Raw genomic sequence first — 27133 nt, forward strand, 5'->3', positions numbered from 1 at the left:
TTAGAACCCATGATAGAACCTGACTTAATGTTGTTATACCAGGCTTATTATGACCCTCTAAAGTTCATAATGAGGATCTTGCATATAACATCACCTTCTTGGATGACCAACTTAAGGTTATTAACATGTTGTGGACGTGTTCTCATGGATATGTCAGACTATTGTAGTTGTTCAAAGTCATCTTTGTGGAGACCAACTCTTTTGATTTGGGGGTGTGCAAAACTTGTCTAGATAAAGGTGATCTCTTTATGTCATGAGGACTATAGACCTAATTTTGTATGTATCTACCAGGCAAACTTCCCTCAGACTATTGTCTAATAAGCTTTAAAGAGAGCTAGAGAATTTTGGTATGGAACAACAAGATTGATAAATAATTTTTATCAAGCGGTGGCCAAAGGTATCACGTCTAGAGTGGCCACTTATTAAGAGAGCTTCACATCGATAAGAAAGACCTTCAGAGTGACTAGGAGATTATTGGGGTGGAAAACTCTCCGTGTCATTTTTCTCAACCTCATTTAGATAATACAATTGTCTTTTGATTAATGGGATAACTTGTGGTTGGGAAGCTAAGACTGAGGGTGCTATATCATGTGCCAAGACTTGTTGGGGGTGTCAAGGTATAATGTTGCCTCTGGGTTGCCAACATGGCTTAAGTAAGGGCTTGCATTTGATTAATGAGTTATTGAAACTTTGATGGAGTAAATATGCCAGCAACTGCAAGAAGGTTCATGACGCATCTCATCCCAGGGGTATCTTGATTGTATACCATTGATAATGATTAGGGACGTCAAAAACTAGTTTTGGAAGAATAATTGATGACTTTTTGGTCAGGTTCCCATAAAATGGCGCCAATTGATGATGTTTTAAAATTCAATATGCTCAAGAGTGTGGTTTTTTAAGGTTTGGATAGTGGATAATCACATGTTCACATCAATATTTCCTTCTTCAAAGCTTATGAAGTGGATGGTTAGTGGTACAAGACCTAACATTTATAAAACAATCCCTTTTGATGGGGGGTTTTAGGATCATCTGATGATAAAGTCAATAACTTTTAGTAAGAGATTGTAATAAATGAGAGAATAAACTTTCAATTTTAAGAACAAAAGTTTTTGTTTTTGTTTTTGTACGATAAATGCTTTGATAATTAAAGTATAAATACTTAGAGAATAGAAATTGTGAACCTATTATCTGGTTGGTTCAAGGGGTATTTTATAGCCTCTGAGCCTTGTCATATTACTTGAATAGAGGGGTTTGAAATGTCATTTTCTCCTGATAGTATTAATGAGGGATAAATATCTCTTACACAATATTAATAAGGAACAAATATTCTTTAAACAACATTAATATTGATGGGAATATGGTAGGCTACTGGAAGACTTTTATAGACTTGAGGGTGTGAAGATATGAATATTCTTGACCTTAAGATTTTATGTTAAAAGTCATAAAAATAAAAAAACAAAGCCTCATGGACTAACATGGGCTTAGCATCGTACTAAGTCCAATTAGGTATGAGTTTGACGATCATATTGAGCTCAACGCGTAACTAGACCTAAGGATGTTGGGTCTGACAGCTTGCTAGATCCACGTCCACTTGGCTTTAACGCGTAGTTGAATCCAACAATGTTGGGCATGGAAGCCCATATTATCTGTGTCTGACATTCTGTCAAGCCTAGATATATTAGGTTATCACTCTATCTTTAGATATGGTCTTAGGCTAAAAATTAAAATTAAAATTAAAATTACATGTATTGTGAAACCTTGAAAAATGAGTGATTAAAATGAATAGTTAAATAATAATAATAATAATAATAATAATAATAATAATAAAACGAGAGAAGTTGGATTTTTGGTGAATTATTTTTTTTAAAAATCACCTATTGACTACTTTTACACTACTCAGCATAATGTGCAATCCGACCGTTAGATCGAGCTGACATTTTATGAGAAATCTCGTAACATATAGTCCTACATTTAATTATAATTTCAGGGCAATTCGAGTTCGGGAAGATATTTTAAAACTGTCAATAGTTGGGTAGTAAATAATATAAAATTCATCAAGGGTAATTTTGTAAATATTTTGATGAGCCGGAAAAGTTCCAGCAGTTTCTTCTCCCTTCTTTTGACACTAGAAATAGAGATATAATAGAGGAAAAAAAAAAGAAGAGAAAAGAAGGAGAGTAAAACACTTAAGAAAAATAAAAATATCTTGAGAGAAAGAGTGGAAATTGTGTAGAATTAAAGATCTAAAAGGTGTGAAACACAAATCACTCCCTCAAGCAAGGATTTAAGAAGAAACTAAGTGAGGCAGAAGGGAGAAAAAAGGGGTTGTAAGTCATGACAAAGAAAAAAAATTAAAGGGGAGGAAAGACATCATCAAGTTATTTCGAAGTTTATTTTAGTGTTGAGTAATGAGTTCTAAGTTCTTTAAACAAGTTTGGATGGAAAGAAATAGATTTAATGCATTGTTCTTAAATTTTTGAATTAGGTTTCTTAGGAGAAAATGTTGGGAAAATGTGAAATTGTTGAAATTGATACATTTGTGATAAGATAGGTTGAAAATGATGCAAAATAATGAAGGATGGAAGATAAAATTTGGGTGTTATGGAGACAATATTGGCCAGTCATGTTAGGAATAAAAGATGATGAACATGGAATGTAATTAAGCTTGTATAATTGTGTGTGATTGTGATGTGTTGATGCATAAATGATAAAATTATATATGCAGGTAGGTGTTTAACTCCTTAATTATATCAAGTTATTATAGTTGTTCTTTTTTTTTCTTATATGTGAATGAGTTATCTTTGTTATGTACGCTTGATAATTAGTGAAACCGATTTATGTCATGAATACAAGAGAATTATGAGAATATATGGTGACGAATGAAAATTATTAGATGAACAAATTTAATAAATATAAAAAGATAATGTGTCTGACTTAAGTTATCTGAATGATCAGAAATTAAGGAGATATAAATATTTTGTTTTTGACTTAGTCTTCCAAGTGGTGGAAAGCTAAGGTAAATTGTGTTTGACTTAGTCGTTTGTAGAAGCAGGACTAAGGTGATATGGTCAGATAACGTAGTTATTCGTTAAGACAAGAACTAAAGAGATTTGATGCAAAAAGATTGACTTAATCATCCGTAAGAATGGAAACTAAGGTGTGGTTATAGGACTTAGTCATCTATGTATGAGATGACTAAGGTGGAAATGAACTTGATCAGATTTTGAGGAAGACCTAGATTATTTGTATGATTACTTTGTTTCCATTAAGATAGGGACCAAGGTGGCAAGATGAGTAAACTTTACAAGCAAATTATGAAGATTGGTAATGGAGAAGTCATCCAAAAGTAACTAAAGTTGTAAGATATGTCTAGAGATAATTTATTAGAGATTATGGTGTTAAAAAAATGTGTAAACTATATATATGTATAAATAAATTTAATTGGTATTAATAAATAAATTATATTGCTTTGTTATAGGTACTTCTCATACTGGGGGACAACCTTGATTCTTTTCTTTTTGTGGGTAGTTATTTACTAGGTATATTTTGGTATTTGGTTATGTAATATTCTAGTTCATTGAGATTTGAAGTTATTTTTTTGGCTTGTAATTAATGTAAAGTCATATACCACTATTTAGATAATTAAATATCTTTTGGGTATGCATTTAAATTTTTTGTATGCATGTAAATAACTTTATAATATGCTTTGTTTTAATGACATCATGTATAAAAAGAAAAGATATGATACTATTATTAGAATGGAAAATACAAAAGGTATAAGTCGAATTGGATGGAATGATGAATAATTAAATTATGTTAAAAAAGATCCAGGATGGTTAAGTCATAAATATGCATAATAAATTATGTTTTTGGATGATGTCGATACTTGAAAAGGTCAATTTATAGAGAAAATTCTGCTGAATTTTCGGTAGTTAAAATAAGAATAATAAGCTTAAAAAGTTGTTAGGATAGTTAGGAATCATGAAATATATATATATAAATTTATTTATTTATTTCAATGAATATAACATAAATTTAATTGAGGGTGTTACATAAATCCATCCATCCGACCATATAGTTTACGATTCAATTAAATTAGGCTGAATTGACAAATGTGAAGAATATAAGGTTAATTTGGGGGGTTTTCTGAAAAGGAAAATGCACAGCGGAATGGCTAATTGCGTGCCTTCAAGTGTTTGAACATTTACAACTGGATCGTACGAATAGATTTATATAATAAACAATCCTAAAGTTGTGCTTAATTATTAATTTTTTGCTATATTTATATTCTTGCAGACCTTCCTTGAATTTAATCCTGTAATTTGAGAGTGGGGTGGATATCGATGATCATAAATCTAAGAGAAACAGAGCGACTTCTTGATCAAGAAAAAAATTGTCTTGGTGTTAGAAAATTAGTTTGGAAATATCTTTAGTTGTTAAAGAACACTGAAAAAAAATCAAAGATGGAAAACGAAATATAATAAATTTTAGTTATAATAGAGGGTTAAGGGAAGTAAAAACATCTTCTCTTCCTCGTAAAGCATCTGTGATTTTCATTGCCTAGGAGTCTTAATTACAAGGATAAATCTTCAAAATGATACAAAATAGACTTCTAATTAGGGGTCTAATGACCAAGTTCCAACGAGGGAATAATGTACATGCAACAAAACCTTCAAAAGACTTACTGTAAAGTATGACATGGGTTGAGTAGATATCCCTTTACATAAGTTTAGTTTTCACACATATATGGTATCATTGGTATGGATCTTTGATGAAGCTATGATTTTCATCTTTCGAACGAGCAAATTCATTACTCTTGCAGTTGGCTCTCTGTCTCTCTCGCAAAACAGTATTCTGAGAAACAATTTTTATATAGCAGATCCTACATGTATGTAAGAGAATAACGACAACTTCTGAGAATGTTTAATAATTTTATATTTGATTACAGTGCTGGCTACAACATCTCCCTTTGCAAATCACTAACATGGTTACAGCTAATTTAAAACATGGAATTACAGTACTCGTACACTGTTTTTGTTGACAACTCAGCATCAATGTTGTTAAGACCATCCTGTTAGCATGATAAATGTTTCCCATTATTGCAATTCTCTTTACCATGGGGCACTGACAGCTTCCTGAAACATAAGCTCATGCTTCTCAGCATTCTCCTTTAGGGCCTCTATCTCATCATCAAGTCTCTCCCTCGTCTCCTTTAATTTCAAAAGCCTCAATTCGAGACTTTTCATCTCTGAATCTATACGAGCTTGCTCAAGTTTAACTTCTCTGCATTCTGATTCCATTGCCTCTTCTGATTCCAGAGCAAGGCTCATCAGCCGGCTTAACCTCTCACGTAAAAATCCAACATTCATGCCAAACATCTCAAAGCCTTTCAAAGTCTTGTCCCAAACTCCATAATCAGCATGGGAGCTGGAAAGCCTTGAAGATCTAATCTCCTCTGAAATGTCCACAGTCCCAATTATTATTTCAGCTGCCAATTTATGATTAATACTGTTGAGAAGATTGCTGTGCAGAAATGAGTTTTGTGAGCGACATAGCTCATAGTACTTAATCCTGTGATGTTCTGAGAGCTCAGAGTCTATAGCAAAACCGTTTAAGAGAACGCTGAAATTTTCAATGCCTTCAAAATTGTCAAAATCAACAGTGGATCCAGAAAGTTTGATGACTCCCAAAGTTTCGGAGGCACGATCTTCACTTTCATTCTCAGATTGACTGGCAGCGTACCCTTTATTGTTGTCCACTACAATCAGGCCATTCTCTTGATTATTCTCTTCCAGATGGCCAGCTGGAAGAAGCTCCAAATGCTTGGCCTTTTTACCGCCTTGTACATCTTTTTCATCTGGTTCTTCAATGTTAGGAAAGAGGAAATTATGAATGTATTAGATCAAGTTTTAAGTGATCATTTATAAATAGCAAAACAGCTCATAGAGAATTATATACTAGAGATGATTTCTTTTCCATAAGCATCTGAACTTGGAATGCCAAACTCCCCATCTGCTTGGGAGGAACCATTTCCTTTTACAATGTACACCTACGAAAACATTATGAGAAGCAATTGTTATAGTAGAAAATAGATAGCAATGAGTAACAGTTTTATGCTAAGCAACTTCAGAAAATAAGCCCAACCATTCAACATTTAGAGTGAAGAAAACAAAACCTATCCCCACTGAAAACCAGTATACTTCTAGTTTTTCTTTTTCCTACATGTATGTGTGCTTAGTATGACCAACTTTTGCTTCAGTTTTTAAAGAAAAAGAACAGCTCCTCCACGATACCTGTGATTTCAGTTTTCAACAAATGAGCAATATCTCTGTGAATCACCACTTGTATGTGCTTGTGTGCGTGTGTGTAATGAAGGTGTTTCCTTTCTGCTCTCAGAGATTAAAATGCAAACCTGACATGTACCTTGTTATTTCAGGACTATCACACAGCTAACTCTAAACAAGAAAAAAGAATCTACTCATTTAACTGCTCTAGCCTTCAACTTTGGTTATTTTCTTCTTCATGTGATCATTCTTGAAAACTTGGCTCAGAGATAGAATGTTCTTCTCCAGTTCTCTATACTAAGAATTTCATTTTCTGACAAGCAAAGTTTGCTTTGCTAAGGAGTCCAAAATTTTCCCTATTGCCGAATGCTTTTTCCTAAATATTCATTTCTGAAAGGACATCTAAAACAATTAGTGACTAAAAAAAGAGGAACATTTGATAACAAAAACAAATGTACCTTAAACCTTGAAGGTTTCAATAAATGGAAAACAAGAACATCACCCTCATGTAAATTGTTTGCAGCACAGAATGCTTTCCATCCGCCACTCAGTGCTGTCCTTTCTGCAATGTAATTTAGTATGTATTCTTCCCCACTTTCATTTTCCAGAAAAACTGTCGTGTCATTCTTTGGCAAATGCATTTTGCAGAACCGCATGGGAAGATGCTGTCATGAGAGAAAGAACATATAAAACAGTCTAACCCATAGATATAGCATCTGATTCTTAAGTTTAGAACAGAGTTTCTTGTTACCATCCAAAACCCCACAGTCACATTTGAACGGACCAAAGTTTTTGCAAAGCTAGGATATGCTGCTTCTAAATTTGCCCGAATCTCTTCTGCCAGTTCCATAGCAGGAGACTTAGTTTCGGTACTATCATAGAATACACTGAACGCGTCTTTCTTTCGCTTACGGCTTTACATACATATATAAAGTAACCAGGATGAGAATACAATAAACTCAAAAGTTTTATGCTTCAATCTAAGTACAAGACAGGTAGAATCTCTAACCTTCTGGGCTCCCTTGATTCCTCTGATTTATCATACAACACCTGCTTGAGAATTTTCACAAAGTTTTTCTTCAATTAATTCATCAAACAATAAAAGATGAACAATTACTAGAGAACCTGGGTGTTTAAAAGGACACTATGACTGATTTTCTATTAAGCATCAAATCAGGCTTGTAATTGAAATCTGTCAGTCTGTAACAAGTACAAACAACTCAGAGCTGAATACACATTTCAAGCAAATAAGAATCCATTCTCCATTAGTTGTTGAGCATGCAGCTACTATCTTTGAAAAAAAAAAAATTTCTCTTTATGATTGGCACCCAATACCCTGACATATCTAAATATCTTTGGAAAAAGAAATAGAAGGATGAAAGGGACAAGATATGGAACAAATTTGAACCCAGTATTTATGCCTACCTTAAAACTTCAAAACTTCTAACGTAAATGGCTTAATCTAATGCACCTATCAAGCATTGTGCTGCATTTGCTTTATTTACCTTAGTTTAACAAATTTGCTGTCAGGATAGGTTTAGTGTCATGAATTTGGATTAGAAGAGGGACTTCTCTTGAGAATCAAAAATCATCAGAAACAAAAATGACAAAATGTTGGCAGAGCGAGACTTGGAATTGAAAGAGATTATCCACCCAAGAAAGGGTTACAAAGAGACAAAGTATAGAACAAGATTTGCCAGTAATTATGCTTCCCATGTAAACTTCGAAGCTCAAATACATTTTGTCATTTTTATTAGAAATTGGTGTATGTGTTTAGTCTAGTTATAGGGCTTAATTTGATGTATGCCACAAGCCATTCTGCTGCATTCACTGTATTGGTTTTAATTCAACAAACTTGTTATTGGAACAGGTTCAACATCTTGCGTTCAGGCTGGAAAGGGACTAACTAGACTACCTTGACAATAGCTATCATGAAAAAGAAAAATGAAGAAATGTTGCCAATGGAGACTTGGACTGAAAGAAAAGACACACACACAAAAGGGTACCTAAGGGACAACGTAAGATGTTCCAAAAAGGAGTGCACAAGTGCCCCAGACAGGAAAAGATGATAGCAGCATATTTTAGGTCATAATTTTGCTTAACATTGCTTTAGCAATGCTTAATTGCTATCAAAGTGAAAAGGTTGAAAACAGGGTTAATATTTCCAGTTCACAGAGGACAGCAACTACAGTATACTGGTGACCTCGATGCTCCCTGAGGCTATCGTCATTTCCCCAAAAACTTTACTGGCAGTGTTCACCTAATCTGACATTTCAAACCACAAATTGCTTTAAAAAGCCCTAGAACCTCGAAGAAACAACAAACAGCTGGAACAAGCACAGGATACATAGCAAACGAAGTAGAAGAAAAGAACCATAACAAAGTCCCTCTCAGCACAAAATAGAACCCATTTAACTATAAAACACCATCAAGACAGGGATGATAGCCAACTTTACTCTGAAATTAAATAAAAGATTGCAATTTTTAAAGAATATCAAGAGAAGAAAAGATTCTCACGAGTTCATGACCAGTCTTGTACTCAGGTTCTGGAGACTTCTCATGGATCTGGGTCAGTTTTAGCTTGGACATATTTGGCTTCCTTCTCCTAATCTAAAAGAGAACAAAACAGATTTGCAAAGATCAAGAAACATAAGCAGGCATGCTAGAAACACAGGAAAAGAAGAGAAGAGAGAAGGAACAAACCCTGGGATAAGTATTAAGGGGAACTGGGTCGGAGATTGGAAGCCGAGGCTTAGGGGAAGTGTTTTGGTCTTCCTTGGCATCCATGTTAGGCAGCAGAAAGAAGGGTTTGTTTCTTCTAGCTTCCAAGGTTTTTGCTGTTATTGCAGGTTTCTCTTTCAGATTCCTGTCCTTTGATAATGTTGCTGACACCGAGACACATGAACTAAAGGTTGGTGTATGTGTTTTTTCTTTTCTTTTCTTTTTGTCTGCTTTTTTCAAGGGCAGATGCAATGCTACAGGCTAGAGAGATTATCGGAGAAAAAAAATCATGTTTTTTGGAAAGGTATTTGGCTGTTAGAATTTACCTTACCTCTTTCTTTTAAAAAAAATAAATTGGGTTCAGCCTTTAATGAATCTTGGACTGTTTTTTTTTTAAATTAATGACTGTTATTACTGTTACTTTTTTCCCCAAAATTTCTTGGCTTACTTTTAAAACCTCAAAAATATCGAACAAGGCAGGGACCAACTTTTGAACCTGATATTTGATCGATGCCTTCCAAAGCCCCAGGAAAACACACTTGATAGTAAGGGAGTGTTTCGGTTGCATGTAACTTTCATATTTTGAAATATTGATAGAACCCTAGTTTTTTTCAATCATCTTGTTAGAGATCGAGTTGGTTCCTTGACAAGAGAGTCTCAACAATATGCGTGTTCATAAAATAAAAAAAATGCAATCTTCACACAACTCAAGAATGATGCCGGACTATTTTGCTGGGGTGATTCGATGGATAAAATGCCTCAGTTCTGAAAATAAGCAGTGTTAATGAAGGGTTGAATCTAATTGGAGGTTGTGTCAGTGCTTAATTTACTTCGATGGTTTCGAAAGATAGAAAAAATAAAATAAAAAATGTAATAATGAGTAGAATGAAATATTGGGATTGAATATCTTCAACATGTAGACGTGGCTTATCTGGGTTTGATTATGGATCACGGGTTAGGGTTTCTGGCCGGAGCATGAGCCCGTGAGTGGTCGGCCTGCTCACAATGGTTGTGCTGTGAATTGTAATCCCTTCATAAAACAACTCTTTCCTGGATCCCAACGTTAACTTGTAATCTCAGTTCATTAGCTGTGACTAACACAATTTTCACCATGAAAAAATTAAGCACAGGGGTCAGTGGTCACAAGTGGATGTAGCCGGAAAGGTCATGAGTGGATGGAAACCGGGAAGTTCACAATCTTGACGCTTCCCCTGTAATACAATTTGAAATTGTTCGCAAGTTATCTTCACAGTGATTCATTGCATATGTGGAGGAAGGCCTTTCATGTGCCTTTCTCTCTCTCGTGATCGTCTTGTTGATATTGCCAAATTTACTGCGTAAATAGTCAATGGTGCTGGTACGTAAAGATGGATTATTAATTACTAGCAAACAGCATTTATGGTCCTACTCCTGAGCTAACTGGAAAGAAACTGTATTTATCTTCTAAAAAATCTGAGCTACTGTCATACACAGATTGATTTACTGAGGGACAGAGATTAGTATCTGTTAACATCAGGGATTCCTCGTTAATCTATCGGTGAACTGCCATCGGAAAAGGCTTCAGGGACGTTTTGTCCTGCATGATCATTTGAAAAGTTCAAGAGAAACAACGTTGGTAGATAAGATTAGAGAAAACAACTGCAGAGCTTCCATCTATTTGTCCTTTGTTTGAATGATTCAGAGGACAAAACTGAAGACAGCCTAAAGACAAGCAAATATCTATTTTTGCCAGCATTTTTAATGATAACGGAAGCATCCTGGCTGACCGAGAAGCACGCTGCTTACCAAAATCTGTTCGTTTTGCATGGGATAAATGCATAAGGCCAAGAGCACCATCGGTTTCAGATAATCGATTTGCTCTGACAATGTAGATCTGTAGATGTGAGAGAAGAAGCTGGGATAGTGAGTACCAAATCTCCATCATTTGACAAAAAAAATAATTTCAATAACAAAGCTGAGCTTCCATGGCTACAATGGCTATGATCCAACATTTTTACTTTAGTTTTTGCAGACTAACACATGTTGCTTAACAGAATAGTTGTATTGAAGCCAATGCTTAGGTAGTTAACTTTCTTCATAATTATCAAACCAGGAATAAAAATGAACAAGTTTAAAAAGGTGACCTTAAGTTTGTCGGGTTCGATCAGCTGGAAAACCAAAGCATCTTGCTCAAGTAATCTGTGTTCGATTGAAAACCCTCTCCACCCTCCACTTAACCCAGTCCTTTCTGCGATATATACTACTTGATACTCCTTTTCAGTTTCATCCACCAAAATGATTATGGCATCATGATTTGGCAAATGCAGATGATAAAACTTTCTTGGTAAACCCTTAATCAAACCATAAAGAGAAAAGAAGGTATGTCAAGAGTCCTGATATTTTGTCAAGATCCAATATGAACGTGGAAATAAGAATCTACCAGCCAAAATCCCCCAGAAACATGAGATGGGAGCATGGGCTTGACACAGGTAAGGAATTTGTTTCCGAGATAGGCTTGGATCTCTTCAGCTCTCTCCATGACATAATTTTTTTCCCGCGAGATCATTTATGTGACTAAGCATAGCCGTCTTTCGTTTATGACTGTAACAAGATAAAGAAAGGCAGAACTTTTACAAAGATCTTGTATGCAGGAAAATGAGCGAGTAGTGATAAGAACATGATAAAATAAATCCACTGGCCCAAAATTACTTGGGAGTGAAATTCCTTTAAGTGATGGAAACTACCTGATCATGATCAGTTAACATGATTTAACTCTATTAGTTCACAAATTTCAATCAATCAAAGACTGATGGTGACATCTAATTTATGACAGGATATTTATCAAGAAAACCTTGATTAGAGACACCATATACAAGGCAATTAAATTGTCCACATAATACAACAGGAGAAAATTAGCAATGGACTTTTGGGTTTTGGCTACTGCTGGAAAAAAGGAAAATTGGGCAAGATTTTCAGTATCGCTGCAAGATGGCTAGGCGTTGTCATATACGGTCCTATTTTCTTAAATCTTGAGCACTTTTCCTTAAATCCCTACAGTTTCTACCGGAATCTGGCCATGATTCAGAAGGATTTGACTGGAGGTCTTAAAAGACAACGTTTTTACCTTTTTCAAAAACACAGAAGAAAGTGCCCCCAAATTAAATATCAAAGATTGAAGAAATCACAGCATGACTAGAACCAACATTCATAAAAAAAAGGTACCTGCAAAAATCTTTTCTTTACTTTCTTGTCTAGCATGATGATCTGCTTCTCATTCTTTTGTTTGACCAACCCTCATCATCTCTAGCACAAACTCCTCACTTCCTTGCGTCTTCTTTCTTTTTTGTTATAATTACTGTACTACTGCACGCACACATTCGTACACATGTAAACATGGTGCATATGTATAGACAGAGAACAGAATGGACAAGAGAAATAAGTGAGCTTAGCTAGGATCAGGGCCGGGAAGGAGGTTGGCAAGGATGAAGGTGCCTGGATATTGCTAGCTCACTGTTTATCAAGACGGTGCTCCATTTTAGGCCACACAAGGGTGGGATTGAAAATGGAATCTTAAATTTATTTCTTTTAGCAGCAAAATTCCATTTACTGCTCCCACCGGTCAAGTCTCTCTCTCTCTTAAATATTCTGTACTCTCATGCGACGTTTGAATTGAGCTTAAGATTTAAATCTAAAGTTGTTTAGCACATTTGAGGGCAAGTCAAGGAAGAAATCTAAAGGAGGGAAAAGCTTGTGTTTTTTTGCTTTCCTTTTCCTTTATAGAACGGAGCATCAACTTTTCTTCTCTTACTTGCAACAATAATTGATCCGATTAATTAATGTTCATTGTTTATTATTTTATTTAGTTCAGGATTTGATCCTTCACATTTTTGAGCTCGTAAGCTCCTTGCTTGGCCAATCAGGGTGCTGAATGAACCACGAGACAGGCCTGGTTTTTAAGAATTTGGCTGTCTGCGCGGTGCACTTCCAAATCAGTAGAATTAGTGGCAGCCAAGTACGAGTCACTTCCTTGAAAAGTGATTGAAGGGTGGCATTTTCTGTGATTTGTCTTTCTCTCTGAAATAACTTAATCTATAAAGACTAAGACATCATTAACAGCAAATTCAGTGTATGTAAGCAATTGTAAATTACAATAATGTATCGTAGATAACCAATTAGGAATTCGACTGCAGACTGGAAAATTCAGTGTATGTAATCATGGCATTGTCTTTGGTTTTCCTGGGAAAAACGCCAAACACATCGTAGTTGCCAGTAAAGATAGACAGCGCTGTTGCTCTCGAGGATTAGTCTCGGTCATTAGTCTATGAATTAATGTCGAAAGGGCATTTAATGCAGAATGGTGGCTCAACCGGCAAAACAAGCACACTAGCCCCTTGCTAGTTCGAACTGGAAAATTGTTAGACGTTTAGATTTTAAATTCATACTAAAATCCCCTCAAATTTGAAGAATTGGGATTTTATTTCACCAAATTAGTAGGTGATTAGAATTCTCTTAAAAAAAAACTAGTACTATTCTTTTCTCTATAACAAAATTCAAATCACTGGTTTCAAAATCAACGCTCTGAACTCATCAAAAACGATGGATTACGTTTTTCTCTATAATAAAATTGTATTTGCTGCAGACGGCTCTTACCTTGCTGGCTGCAGACAAGATTGATGGATGTCTATACGCATATTTTCTTGCATGGAGACAAGAAGAGGCTCAGGTTGACCTAACCGTCTTCATAAGTTTATCTGCTGCTAATGCATTGCTGATTGCTCCAAGGACCATACATCTCTGAACAACTCTATTTGTTGTATACATAAAATACATACACATGTATGCACTTAGGATTAAGTATAATTAATCTGTTGTTGGAAATCTTTGCTTTTTAGAGTATAGTTTCTAACTACAAAATAACGTCAAATTCTCTATCAAGATGTTGGATTACGAGAGTGAAACAGTTGTGAGCGAGCATTGGCCACAGAAACTCAAGGATGTGAACGAGCAGAAATCAGTGCATAGCAAAATCTAAACAAACAAAAATGAAAAAACCGAGTACAGAGAACTCACTGCTCAGATAAAAAAACTCCTGCCTGAATCTTGATAATTTATTGAACATACATTTTCAATAATCACAATTGGCTCTAGATACACGTTGCCATAGAGTGTGTGCATAAACTACTATACATCTTGTGCTGCTAACTCCTCGTCAAATCACAGGTCATAGAGCAGAAAGTTTAATCAGAAGCCCAGACCCTCAGCTATAAATACAACCATAAACTTCTTTTGTTTTCTTCTCACAAGCATATCACAGACCAGCCAATCATACATTAAAATTTCCTAGCAACACATATCAAGCAGCTCTGTCACAAGCACTCCACTGCACGCATAATATTTCTACCTGTACACTATCATGCCACAGGAATGGCCCAGAAGCTAGAGCAAAGATATCCAAGACAGTTGTCCTGCAAAATGTCAAAAGACCTCTACTTCATCGCTTAGTTTCCAGCATTACATCTCCAGCATAAAGACAGCTTGCTCAAAATCTCCTACAAACTTTTGATGGATGCATGGAAAGCCAATGGCAGGATTTCGCTGTGTCTCCAGTCCAGACAGCATCATAATCTTGAGCGACGAGTGAATTTGATACCATGAAAAGGCGAGTGTCTCCTCTGAGCAGAAGCTATTGGCTGCCCATTCAGACAACCGGAAAATCTAATATCCCAACCTTCAACATTCTTCGGGACACATGCATCAAAGAGGATTTGGCCAAGTACACTGTGAGCGCTAATACTTGGAGGGTTTGGCAGATAAATTGATCTTTCTTTCCTTTCATCTTGGAGGGGTCCCGACTCCCTGCTATTGTAATATTCTGCTGAACTGGGGACAAAGAAGTGGTCACCTGGCTCAACAGCAACTCTTCTTAAGCTTTGGTTTGAGTTAACAGCAGCTTTCTGAAGGTCACATATTAATTCGGACATCTCATCATGCATGCTGTCCAGGCCAATTCCTTCTCTGAGTTGTTGGATTCTTCGATAATAAACTGAAGGTGCCTTGTCAAGCAAATTGGTCACCGCAGCCCTGTACTGGATTGGATTGTGCTGGTAATGACCTGAAATGCCAAGTGGATGGAATTAGTCCGGTCTTAACATGTAAGAGACATGCTGCAAATAGAACAGTTAGAAGTAAGATAGAAACTCAATTCCAAGCAACAAAAGTAGTCCAGTAACTTGTCAACTAATGGGATTTGAGCTGTATAACTTTATCCTTTGCTCTCCTTCTCATTTTCATGGTTGGTAAACAGTAAGAAACCCACAACATACAGACACTATTGGCTGAACATGTCCATTGGAAATGATTACTGCAATCATTGATCCAACTGTAAACCATAAATCTGCAAATCTGCAAGCAAAGATACTCAGATTTGAAGAGGCCATTATGGTCTTCTCCCTATTCAAAGAACTAGACAAACATAAGATTTGAATTTCCTTATTCATCCAACTTTCTCTTGGAAGCATTTTAAGGTACTATTCACAGTTTTTCTGAGATTAAATCTCCATGTGCATCCCGCATATGAAAGGAGACAAGATGCAACAAAGATCATAATGGTAGGATTTCAGATCTCGTCAATGCTTAGTCCCAAGAAATAATACTGCCTTTCATTCCTTACCTTACAGAGTGAACATCAAGTAATGTCATACGTAACATGAATGATGATAAGTGCCTGTATTACTATCATCTAGAAGCTCAGCTTTCTCACTAAGAGCTGAACCCATCGCCTCTGGCTTTTACAGGAAGCCACTACTAGTGGACCAAAGGCCAATTAGTGTCAGTGCCCATATTTGGCGAATCCATGCCATTAATAAAGTGCTAATATGCAAAGACTATCTATTTTCTGGATCAATTTCATTAATATATAATAAAAGGGCAACTTTCGTTTTAGACAAAAGATTAGTGATCAAACAGAAGATTTGTATTGATTATGAATTATAAAGCAATTAATGCTATCCACACAAGGTGGCTTGAGAGACTATCATGCATTGGGTAGAAGGATTTCCTCCTGCCCATGACAGCAGGAAACTAATGTTCTTTCTTGACAATATAGATGGAACAATACAAAATTTCCATTGCTCATGACTACAAGCACCAAATAGGTATGATGACTACGGTTTATCAAATGTAATAAGGTTCAATAATGAGAAAAAAGGTCAACTCTCAACTTTCAAGCACTCACCCAATCAGTATCAACAAAAGAGAAGGTATTCAACTTATCCGCTAACAAGCACATTAGCGCTTAAATTTTGGTTGTATTTACTTGATTACCATAGTGGCTCATAATCAAAACCCGCACATAAAAGATTCTTATATTTCAGTAAGGCACTTTAACCATTAATAGCATTCAAAACCATTGCAAACTGTATTAACAAAATACAAAAGAATGGGTCTGAAACAAACCTATGTGAGGTGAATGATTCCACTTTACAAGCTTAACATCTCCCCCTTGATCTTGTAATCGTTGAGCAAATTTGGAGATAACATTATACGGTGCGAGGTTATCATTCTCTGAGCATAAAATTAGATATGGAGCACCCATGTCCTATAGAAGAGAAATGAAAGTTAAATATAATGATTGAGAAAGACAGACAACTTTAGGGGAGCTGAAGGCCAGTTAGAACTTACAATTGAAGAATACAGAGTCTGCCAATACTCAGCACGCTGGGACTCAAACCTCGTAAGGTATAAACCATCTAGTCCAGAAGCAAGGCCTTTAGCAACCCAAGACACAAATTTTGATGGACCAGGCATTCTTTGAATTGCAGGGTGTAGAGCAAATCGGGCACCCAAATCACTTGTAAAATCTATGGGGCAAGAGTCATAGATATGCCCGGAAATGCAATTCTTCACCAATCTACTTTCATCCTTCACGGAATAAAACAAATAGAAAGAAAATTAAAAAAAAAATCAAAACTTTCAATTAAATAGAACCATGAAGGTGAAAGAATATATCATATAAGAAATAGAAGAAAGACAATGCGTACCATATTAAGATGACCTTCACATGTTCCTTGAATAATCTGCATTAAGTACGGTAAAATTACTTCTACTGTCAGTGTTGGAGAAAGGGGAAAAATACAAATCAGTATCTTAAAATTTCACTAAAATTACCTGAAAAACCTTGTACATGCAAGCTTTTGGACCCCCAGAAAATGCAACAAATACAATTGGACATGGTCTAACCCTTAGATCCTGCATACCAAAAAAAAGTAGGTAATTACTCTATGTATTATGAAAAACATAAAAAGTTCCAAACTAATAGATGCTCTATTTCACTGCTGTCACAGTAATGGCAAAGGGGATAAATAATTTCATTGGCATAATTTTGACCAATATGGACCCCACAAACATAGTCACTCCCACACATTGGAACTCCATAATAATATACTTTAGGATGTTGATCTAAATCTAATCAAACAATTGAAAATTAGTAAAAGTTTAAGTAACTGACCTCAACAAGCTCATTGAGGAGAATATATGCCAGTGACAAAGCCCTTTCAGGATAAAATCTGTAGATCATTAGCCAGCAACAAACACACATCAAGTTCAACATTATGGAGAAAACAATTAATCCAACCATCTTCAACTCCCCAGCCCCTCTCCCAACACAACCCAACAAACACAAAAAAATTTAGCATCACTGCATTTGCATTTGAGTTTGAGCAAATGATTTCATATAAAAGAGTTGATTGAGCTTGTCCCTTCAATCATGGTACACAAAAAGAGATCCATAGAATGAGCCAGACACAATACTCATTCCATTTAATAACATATAGCCATTCAAATGAAAACAACAAGAAGAAGAAGAACAACAACATATAGTCATTCAGTTCTCTCTAATACAAACCTTATTTCGCAATCTAACAAAGATTTTTCCTTTCTTACCCTTAACCAACCTACTTTTTGGCCTTCATCCTCCTATATAAGTCGTCATGAATGCAATTATCACAGAATTACCAAAATACATGCACGTTTTTCTTTCTCCAATCGCAAATTAAATCAAATTTCACCATTCAACACTAGAATCCGCACATAATTGGACATTATTAAGTTGATTAGAAAACCCTAAATGCTCTGTTTGGCTACTCAAAAGCTTTGGAATATCACAGCAATTAAAAACAAAATGAAATTATTTAGGTATTTATTTCACTAAAAATCTACAACGCTGAACTAATTTTGTCACTATAATCAGTAAGACACTATAAAATTATCAAAAAAAAAAAAACTTATAAAAATTGATTTTCTCAGCAACCAAACAGTGGCAAAGAAAGAAAGACTAACGCGGAGAGGAAATCGGCATGAGAAACGAGGGAATTCCAACCAAGAGAGGAATACAAATCCAAGTAACTATTCAAGTGTTCCTCAGGAATCGAATTCCATGCGAATATGACCACAATTCCTTTCGATTCACCTTCTTTCCTTCCCCAATAAACACTACCGCCACCGCCACCAAACATTACTGCTGCTTCTTCAAATCCTACAAGACTTCTTCTCCTCTTCTCTTTGGCGGAGAGTTGAACTCTAAGAAAGAAAACAAAAACAAGAGGATTGCGTGTGGTTGTGATTTTTTAGGTGAAATAATTATTTCTTAGCTTATGAGGGCGTCCTTTTTTAAAACAATTTTCCCTTTCTTTTTTTTTATCCAATTATGATTTCTTGATTTTTTTGCCACGTTAGATTTAACAGGCACAAGCCCGTTCCGGATAAGTTTGTTACTCCCAGCGCAATGCCTGTTGACCAAACACGATGTCGTATCAAAGTTGGTGAGAGAAGTTTTCTTTAACTTTCTTCTTTTCAATTTTAATGCAAATTAATATTCTCCAACCCATTTAGATTTTAGCTTTTCCATGACGAATGTTTGTTTGGTATCATGGCAAGAGTAGTTAAAATTGTATTTTGTTTTAATTATATTTTTAAATTTGTGTTTCGTATTTCAATGAAAAGTATTTTTTATTTTAAAATATATTAAAATAATTTTTAATTAAAACTTTTTATTTTATTTTTAATAATGTCATAAGAAAATCATGAAAAAAAATACTAAAAGTTATAAATTTAATAATTTTTCAAGTAAAACACGACTAAAACATATAATCCACTATATTTTTAAATATTTATTAAAAATATTTGGTTAATTAATACACAATTTTACATAGATCTCATTAAAAATTCTTTTTTAAAATAAAAATTATAATTTATAATTTTTTAAAAACTTGTATTTTCGAGGGAAAAAAAAGTCGTAAACTCGGGTGAAATTCATGGAAGCAGGTGCTTTGAATCCTTGAATTTGAACAGTCCATGGCCCGTGAAGTCAAACCTTTCTCAAATAGTTTGGTGGAGCAACTGAAAATCAACTATTCATTTTATTTTATTTTATTATTTTGGTTGGTGTGCATGAGAAAGGTGGTGCCTCTCTCATCATCTACGTAAATCTCATGTTATGTTCCCGAGTTATTGTCAATGGCGCAGAACTGTCTTGTCTAAAGAAATACAGGTAGGAGATGAGTCGTTTTCCTCTTAACGAGTCAAGAAAATGAAGGTTAACTTCTTATTAATTAGAAGACTAACTACAAGGAAATCCAATTAATAATGCGTGTTTTTATTCTTAAATTTTCTAGTAAACGTCACGCTGGTGTCCAAGTTGGAAACCCACTACAAAAACATCAAATATTATATATATATATATATATATATATATATATATATATATATATATATATATATATTTGGGTTTAGGTCATCGTAGGACCATTTCAACGGTGCTTACGAGTCTCACCACCAAGTGGAACCAGTCGCGGTGTTTCTGATTCTCCCTCCATTTTTAACGGGTCAACTAAGCACAAGCCGGCAATCTTGAGAACCCAACCGATGGAGGAGCAGTAAGTCCGTTTCAACATGGCTGTGTATACATGGAGGGGGGGCTAAAGGCAAAACGCACTGGTATTCCAAAACTGAAAATGTAGCTATGACCAAACAAAAAGAAAAGAACTCGAAATTTATATGTTATATGGAGGAGGGCAATGATCACTAATTTCATGTTCTTTTCTTTCTGTGATTTTAGTCTCTGAATCCAGTTCAACTACTTTTTTTCCACCTCAGTGTTATCCTAAATATATATACAGAAGTGCGTGCGTTTGTTTCTTGCAAGTCATCTTGATGAAATTAAACTATAATCTGTAAAACTGCTATTCAGGTTGCAAGATCGTGTGTTTATTTAGGATTTGTAAGGCACATGCCTCTGATAGTGCAAGCTGAAACTTACTTAAAACAGTGAAAAGGCGAAGCCCAGTAAAATAATATCAGCAATCACGCCTTGACTGGTGTGTACTTCCCCCCTTTTTTTGATAAAATTGATGGAATATTTTAGAAAAATAACATGGTTAGTAATCTCTAATACCAATCTCGTTTTTTCTTTCTTTCTTTCAATGAATCATTGACAACCCATCGTTACATCAAATGGCTACGTACGTGGAATATTACTATTATTGCCAGAAGGTGGCTGCCATATCGTTACAAAAAGGAATGACCTCGATCAGTAACGTACAGTTGCTTCTCTTCATGAGGCTGAACTGGACAAAACTAGGTCAGATCACAGCCCTGGTTCAGGTGAAATTAAGAGAAAGAAGCCAGAGAAAAAAAGGCTGAGATATCCCAAGCAACTGCAGCAAGAAGCGGAAGCAGCTGGTGAGGCCAAGTCACTTGCTCAAATGGCTGATCGATCATGAAGAGCTACATGAGGCGAAGGAAGAAGAAGCAGAACAAGCAAAGGTTGGTGCAAGCGAGATATAGCTAGGAGAGTGCTAGATTAGCCATCACCAGTGTAACACTTTGTTTAGAAGATCTAGTTCTATGAGCTCAGCAAGCGAGCCCACGAAGCAGAAGTAAGAAAAAGGAAAAACCCACGAGCATGTACCAAAGTAAAACCGGTTACGATCGTAGTGTTGTTAGAAATCATCGCTGGAAATAGAAACGCGATTATGAATCGTTTCTTTATATAGAAACGTGATTATGGATAGCGTGTTCAAATAAAAACGCCATTTGTCTTTGTTCAAAACATCTTTCTTACTATTAAAAAAACTTATTTTTTTTTTTTTTAGCTTCAAAACTGGTACAATGTTGTTAACTGAATTTTGAATGATCTAATCAAAGGATACACAGCAAGGACATGTCATCCAACAGATTGACCCAATAATTGTCAACTTTTTACCTGTCAATTCCGTTTTCATAGAAATTTTATTTTTTCAATTCAAATATTTCATTTTGAGTGTGTTTCGATTTGTCGTTTTGGGTTGTACTGTTTATATAAATATAATTTAAATTCAATATAAATTAATTATAAATTATGCAATACAAACACAATGTCAAACAAATATAATTTCAAAATTTAAAATATTTCTAAATAGTCAAGATTAAATAGATCTTTAACTTAAAGTAATTCAACTTAAACAAAATATCAAAATATTATGAAAGTAAAATGTTTTAACACAAATATTTTAAATATAAAGTTAGGTCAATGTTATCAAGACTAATGGAATCTAAAACATCCCTTATTTTGCTCAAATTCCTACAAAGTATAAACATGAAAAAAAACAACATGAATATAAACCATATATATTAGTGATAAATCTAATTTTAAAAAATTAATATCATTGTTAATGAAAATAGTAATAATAATTTTCAATATTATTATTAATATCATTGTTATTGAAAATAGTAATGAAAAAGAGCTTTTTATACTTGGGTGGTTTAATTAATTAAATTGAACAAGGTTCAATTAGATTCAATAGCTTTTCAATAGCGGAACGGAACATGTGGAATGAAAGCGGAACGTTCCGGGTGGAATTTAACCGAAAAATCCGGAACGGACCGAGATTTAAAATGAGATAAAATTTGTTTTGTTTTTTGAATTGGTATGGAATGTTTCGGTCATTCCGGACGAAACGGAACGGAATTGACTACCTTGCTTCTTACTTCAAATCGGACAATTTGGCTCTAAAATTATTTTTTATCTTTAAAATATATTTTTTATATTTTCAAGTGTTAATATTAAAAATAAATTTAAAAAATAAAAAAATATTATTTATATGCATTTTCAAGCGAAAAGCACTTTTAAAAACAACTACTACCATAATACCAAACAGATTCTAAATACTAGACACCCTCGTCAAATTTTGTGAGGAAAGGGATATGGTCTTGAGATCATGTTAATAATACAAGAGCTTTTACTATGCTCTACCTTGCAATATCATACTATTGTTTTTTAGTTTTATTGGCTTTTTCTAAATTTATGTTTTTTTTTTCTAATTTCATACTTCAACATTTAATTTATTCGAGATTTGACTTTATATTTTATTATGATTTACTTTATATATGGTTGACTTAAGTTTTTTTTGTCTTTTTTAATTATTTTTTTTCAATTTTATCCTTCAGTATTGAGTTGATTGATAAATAAACTTTACTTTGGTTTGTTTTCTATGAGGTTATCACGGTCTCATGACTTTAGTCGTGGGTTTGTCAAGTTAACCCAATTGACTCGAGTTTTTTTTTGTATTTTTTAATTGTTTTTTTTTCAATTTTATCCTTCAATATTGAGTTGATTAAGAATTAGATTTTATGATATTTTTTGGTTTTCTTTCTATGAAGTTATAATAATCTTATGACTCAGATTATATATTTTACAGGTTAACCCAAGTAAACTCAAGTTATTTTATTATGTCTTGATTTTAGATTAATTTTTTCTTTAATTTCACCCTTCAACAAAGGATTTGTTGAAAATTAGGTCTCATACTTCTTTTTTTTACCTTCTACGAGGATATCCAATCTCATGACTCGGGTCATGAGTTTGACAGGTTAATTCAGGTTGATTTTTTTTGTTTTTTTTTTATTTCATTCTTCAATACTGAATTAATTAGGAATTGAACTTCATAATTTATTTTGATTTGCTTTATATAGCGTTATCATGGTCTTATAATCCAAGTCATGAATTTTACAAATTAATCTAAATTAGCACGAATCAATCTCGCATATTTTTATTTTAATAATTTGTTTTTCGCTGGGACACCAATCTAACAATCTAAGTATGTTTGAAACACACAGTAATGAAGATAAATCTGTGTGTGACTGATCACGCTAACACTTCACTTTAAAAACTTGAAGGAGTGAAAAAAAAGGAGGGTAAACAAATTTAAATACAAAAACACGAGGGAGAGGGAGAGGGCGAGGGAACCTTTCTCCAAGTTGACCAAAAAGATACCTGTAAAGATGATGGGTGAATAGAATATTTGTTACTCTTACTTCATACACAAGGAGAGATTTAATTTACAAAGAGGATATAGGTACTGTTTTTGCATTTTAAAAACACTGAAAAAATTTAATTTAATTTAATTAAAATTAATATTTTTTAGTATTTTTAGATTATTTTGATTTACTAATATCAAAATTAAAAAAATAAAAAATATCGAAAGAGACCACTGATCTCTCGTTAACAAGCAATGCATTCTGTACCCCACCGCCACCCTCCACAAGGCCATATCTGTTTGTTTGTTTTTTTTTTAATTTATTGCAAATAGCAATTAAATGAGTGGCTCATCAGATCCAAAGCCAGCCACCAAGCTATAATACATGGCAAGCACACTGCACGTTCTGGCCTCTTTCTTTCAATCGTCTTTTTCCAAATTTATGAACATGTGGCTCGCTATATATGATCTTGCCACTTGTATGTCGTTGTCAATGCCATTAATCAGCTAGCTAGCTAGCCAACGTGCAATGCACCGCCAGTCTAGCTAGTTTCTCTAATTGTTTCCTTCCCTCCTCCGGCGAGCTCTGTGCTTGCTATCCTGATCTGCTCGGTTATCTCGATAACGATTTTTTACCCTTCTATGGGAAGATGCTGCCGTGCTTTCTTTTAAACGGTGAAGATCTTCTATCCTGTAAAGCTGGGTTCATGGGCAAGAAATATCTGTTATGCTCTCACCAGTACAATACAGCCAATAATGTCAGCTCTCCGAGGGACAATATATCACAACGTATCCGATCCCCAGAAGCATGTTTCCACCGCGAAGCAAACAAATTAATAATTGATTAGAAGAACATGATAAGCCTCCAAATTTACCATTTTCGCCCCTCATGCGTGCGTGCACGTCTCTGCTCCAGCCTCTCGTATATGCATGTATGGATGGATGGATGGATGATATCTCGAATTTCTAGCTATTTTATCTCAGAAATTAAGCTTCATTTCTAGCTCGAGATGACCTCAATGCAGGAACGGTTTTACAAAGAAAAGTCCAGAATTAGAAACCCTTTTCTTTTTGTTTTCATTTAAATTAATAAAGTCTTTTAGCCGAGGTTCTAATTTCAAAAAAAAAAAAAAACCCTCCAAGATATATACATGTTTGCAGAAGAAATCATCGATCATGGCCTGATATTTCAGATAATATTCCAAGATTAAGCAGAAAAGGGACATGGAGGTAACGATAAAAAAAAAAAAGCCTTCTCTGAAAAAACTAACAAAAAAGAGAACATCCATAAACAGCCAAGCCTAAAGCTCAAACAAAAAAATACTTTTTCCCCAATACAAGAACAAAATAAAACCCATCCCATGCCTGCAAGTCCAAAAAACAACCGCCAGAATTGCTACCGTACCCGCCCGCCACTCAAAGTCCTGGGAATTTTATTCAAGAACCTCGTTTCGATCAATGTATAGTATCGGGCGTCAGATATTATATAAATAATGCGAGACCTCCACGAAAGAAAAAAGAAACTGTACAGCAGCAAACCAGACAACCTTCCCTGAAATTGGCAATTTCAATGGTCACGTGCTAGACGAAGGCTACTACCCCTGTAACTCCCTTATCGATCCTCTATGGCTTCAAGCAAATCCACTGGTAGCGACCCTCCATTGGCAAATCCATCACAACATCATAGTTGTACCTGCAAATCTCGAATACAAGTTTGTTAGCAGTTAGTTACTCTTCCGTTCTCTCCACGCTCCTTATCCCACGCCACACCACATAAAAAGTAACTGCCACACTGCACAATAGGACCACTTACTTCTCCGCAAATCTTCTCTGCTCCTCTCTCTCTGCCCCCGTGAAAAACGCGTCGATCTCCGCCTGACTCGGCATTTTCACCGCCGGTGAATCTCTCGGGCGAAGACTTTCCTTCTTCTCTATAGCTGCCGGTGTGTCCATGTGATCGGTACTGCTGCCGTGAAACTCGCTTGAAGGAGTGGTTTCTCTGCTGCCAAGCAAGGGAGGGTGATTTTTAGTTTGGAGAAATGAAGAGGTTAAGGACGGTTTCGTTTTCTGAGACCATAAAGGAATATTAATTAATGAAGCGAAGGTGATAGATTATAAATTATTTGAACCTGAATTTCCTGTCATTGCACGTTGAGCTTTCCGTTTCGGGACTCTTCGCCTGCAAATATAAATAAGATTTCATAATTATTACTGCTAATTAATGCTAGGTACTCTTATTTAAACACGAGAAACTGAAACTGAAATTTAAAGAATAAAGGAAAAAATAGTAACGACCACGAACAAACAAAACTTATTTAATTTTGAAAGAGAGAGTGTGAAATCCTGTTCCCTTCGTTTTCTCGGCAAACAAACTGTAACAAACTGTAAAATCAAACCACGTCACAAATTTTGTATGTCTTTGTTTGATAAGTGAGAAAAACCTGCGTGGACTGAGAAAAACTTCATATTCATAAAGCTTGTCAAAATCTAAAACTTCCCGGTTGTTTTTCTTTCTTTCCTCACAAAACAAGCTGCAACACACTGCAAAACTTAAATTCCATGATAGAATCTGAACGAACGCCTCTGTTTGTTCACTGAGAAAACAAAGGAAAGTTTACGCAAACTGAGAAGAGTTTTAAACTCGCATGAAGATTCCAGAAGCATCTCAAATGCTTGTTTATTTTTTCCTCTATTTTCTCTGCGAACAAACAGAAACAAAACATGACCAAAATTTAGCCAACTTCTAAGTTTTGAACTTCAAATTCACCTCTAGATCTAGAAACCTCAAGCTATCCTTCACAACCTGGACCGGTGCATTGCTGGAGCAGCAGGAAAGTACTGGAGAGTCGCCGCAGCTGGAAAATCCGGTTAGAACGCCACTGGGATTCGAAGAATTTCCCGGTGGAACCACTTTCTGCGGCGACATATCGGCGCAACGATGAGGTTGGAGCTTCAAATTCAACGAAGGTGAGTTAAACTCTTCGAAATCAAAATTCATTTTCTTTGAGAAACTTGTGATCGAGGATTCCGGAATCTCAGTTTCTGCTACCCGCGTACTATTTCTCGCGCTCTCTCCCATCTTTTCTTTTTTAAGTTTTACTTTAATTTTGAGTTTTTGTGTGCTTTGATTCTGGTTTCTGAAGGGTGGAGAGAGCGTGAAGTGAAGAGAGTTAAAAACGGAGGCACTGAATGAAGGAAAGCCGTTGATATAATTGACGGGTGAGATTTGTTTTTTTAAATGTCCCCTTTTGACTTGGTCCTGATTACATTGACGGTGATTAGGAAACAACATCGGGATCCTTTAGGGAGATCTCGCTGTTGAGAGATTCTTTTGTTGACCAATGAATTGCTAACACGTTAAAATCCATGCCATTTGTGCAGTTTTTGGATTTTTATTTTTTATTTTTTACATATGGTTAATGTATTTATGCATTTGTAGCCTGCTAGCCCTTCTTACTTGTATCATATCCTTGACCGGTGATCTCAGATAATTCTAATCTCTCTTAAAACGACATAGTTTTATATCGGTGGTCTTTAATTTTAAAAAAATTACTGAAGCTTTTTCCATAATACTCACAAACTTAAATAAATTAACGTATTAAATTCGATTCCTCCCCTCCCTCTTAACAATCACATCTAATCACCTATTGGTGTTGAAATTAATATCCTTGACCGGTGATCTCAGAAATTAAATTGAAAAAAAGAAGAAAAAGAGGCAAACAAAAAATTAAATTAATATCCTTTTATTGGTGTTGTCAAATGAGGATTTGCTAGAGAGAGAGAGAGAGCGAGAATATTTATTTTTTGAAATCAAACTTTTTCATTTATTATCGTGGATGACTTGATTTAATTTGGTAAAAC

The 27133-nt window shown here is 35.0% G+C and overlaps 4 protein-coding genes across 7 annotated transcripts; all 4 read right to left on the reverse strand.

Annotated features, from left to right (window-relative positions):
• Nucleotides 1-4911: 4911 nt before the first annotated feature.
• LOC18097795 (B3 domain-containing protein Os01g0234100) lies at nt 4912-9337 on the reverse strand. Of its 2 annotated transcripts, none has more exons than XM_024598666.2 (7): nt 8988-9337; nt 8802-8894; nt 7294-7337; nt 7036-7198; nt 6743-6949; nt 5959-6049; nt 4912-5863 (listed from the first exon to the last, which is right to left on the reverse strand). In XM_024598666.2, exons 1-7 carry the CDS (start codon nt 9069-9071, stop codon nt 5112-5114), a joined length of 1434 nt encoding a protein of 477 aa, XP_024454434.1. In that variant the 5' UTR covers nt 9072-9337; the 3' UTR covers nt 4912-5111. The 2 variants fall into 2 exon arrangements, with proteins under 2 accessions (XP_024454434.1, XP_006384419.1); XM_006384357.3 differs by having other exon boundaries at nt 7294-7334; nt 8988-9336.
• A 1084-nt stretch (nt 9338-10421) lies between these two features.
• Nucleotides 10422-12840, reverse strand: LOC18097796 (B3 domain-containing protein Os06g0194400). Of its 2 annotated transcripts, XM_024599308.2 has the most exons (5): nt 12207-12830; nt 11425-11585; nt 11129-11335; nt 10791-10878; nt 10422-10581 (listed from the first exon to the last, which is right to left on the reverse strand). In XM_024599308.2, exons 2-5 carry the CDS (start codon nt 11548-11550, stop codon nt 10532-10534), a joined length of 471 nt encoding a protein of 156 aa, XP_024455076.2. In that variant the 5' UTR covers nt 11551-11585; nt 12207-12830; the 3' UTR covers nt 10422-10531. The 2 variants fall into 2 exon arrangements, with proteins under 2 accessions (XP_024455076.2, XP_006384420.3); XM_006384358.3 differs by lacking the exon at nt 10422-10581 and having other exon boundaries at nt 10588-10878; nt 12207-12840.
• A 1222-nt stretch (nt 12841-14062) lies between these two features.
• LOC18097797 (uncharacterized) lies at nt 14063-18657 on the reverse strand. The gene is made up of 7 exons (XM_006384359.3): nt 18321-18657; nt 17491-17548; nt 17151-17231; nt 17024-17059; nt 16665-16904; nt 16440-16581; nt 14063-15096 (listed from the first exon to the last, which is right to left on the reverse strand). Exons 1-7 carry the CDS (start codon nt 18494-18496, stop codon nt 14603-14605), a joined length of 1227 nt encoding a protein of 408 aa, XP_006384421.1. The 5' UTR covers nt 18497-18657; the 3' UTR covers nt 14063-14602.
• A 5852-nt stretch (nt 18658-24509) lies between these two features.
• LOC18097799 (cyclin-dependent kinase inhibitor 7) lies at nt 24510-26452 on the reverse strand. 2 transcript variants are annotated; one of them, XM_024599291.2, is made up of 4 exons: nt 26040-26452; nt 25402-25451; nt 25086-25271; nt 24510-24965 (listed from the first exon to the last, which is right to left on the reverse strand). In XM_024599291.2, the coding sequence occupies exons 1-4, from the start codon at nt 26349-26351 to the stop codon at nt 24896-24898; spliced, it is 618 nt and encodes a 205-aa protein (XP_024455059.2). In that variant the 5' UTR covers nt 26352-26452; the 3' UTR covers nt 24510-24895. The 2 variants fall into 2 exon arrangements, with proteins under 2 accessions (XP_024455059.2, XP_006384423.2); XM_006384361.3 differs by having other exon boundaries at nt 25086-25274; nt 26040-26451.
• Nucleotides 26453-27133: the final 681 nt, after the last annotated feature.

Source organism: Populus trichocarpa, chromosome 4, assembly GCF_000002775.5.
Source record: "Populus trichocarpa isolate Nisqually-1 chromosome 4, P.trichocarpa_v4.1, whole genome shotgun sequence".
In the NCBI taxonomy this organism is placed as follows: domain Eukaryota; kingdom Viridiplantae; phylum Streptophyta; class Magnoliopsida; order Malpighiales; family Salicaceae; genus Populus; species Populus trichocarpa.

Coding starts and splice junctions, on each gene's coding strand:
- LOC18097795 (XM_024598666.2), bottom strand. CDS start 9,071: ATGGATGCCAAGGAAGACCAAAACACTTCCCCTAAGCCTCGGCTTCCA. Junction 8,895..8,987: donor CCCTTAATACTTATCCCAGG/GTTTGTTCCTTC, acceptor GTTCTCTTTTAG/ATTAGGAGAAGGAAGCCAAA. Junction 7,338..8,801: donor ACAAGACTGGTCATGAACTC/GTGAGAATCTTT, acceptor AAAATTCTCAAG/CAGGTGTTGTATGATAAATC.
- LOC18097796 (XM_006384358.3), bottom strand. CDS start 11,550: ATGATCTCGCGGGAAAAAAATTATGTCATGGAGAGAGCTGAAGAGATC. Junction 11,336..11,424: donor TTTCTGGGGGATTTTGGCTG/GTAGATTCTTAT, acceptor GGTTTGATTAAG/GGTTTACCAAGAAAGTTTTA. Junction 10,879..11,128: donor TCGAACCCGACAAACTTAAG/GTCACCTTTTTA, acceptor TCACATCTACAG/ATCTACATTGTCAGAGCAAA.
- LOC18097797 (XM_006384359.3), bottom strand. CDS start 18,496: ATGTTTGGTGGCGGTGGCGGTAGTGTTTATTGGGGAAGGAAAGAAGGT. Junction 16,905..17,023: donor GTGAAGGTCATCTTAATATG/GTACGCATTGTC, acceptor TATTCCGTGAAG/GATGAAAGTAGATTGGTGAA. Junction 16,582..16,664: donor AGACTCTGTATTCTTCAATT/GTAAGTTCTAAC, acceptor TCTCTTCTATAG/GACATGGGTGCTCCATATCT.
- LOC18097799 (XM_006384361.3), bottom strand. CDS start 26,351: ATGGGAGAGAGCGCGAGAAATAGTACGCGGGTAGCAGAAACTGAGATT. Junction 25,452..26,039: donor TGAGGTTTCTAGATCTAGAG/GTGAATTTGAAG, acceptor TTATATTTGCAG/GCGAAGAGTCCCGAAACGGA. Junction 24,966..25,085: donor CAGAGAAGATTTGCGGAGAA/GTAAGTGGTCCT, acceptor CGAGATTTGCAG/GTACAACTATGATGTTGTGA.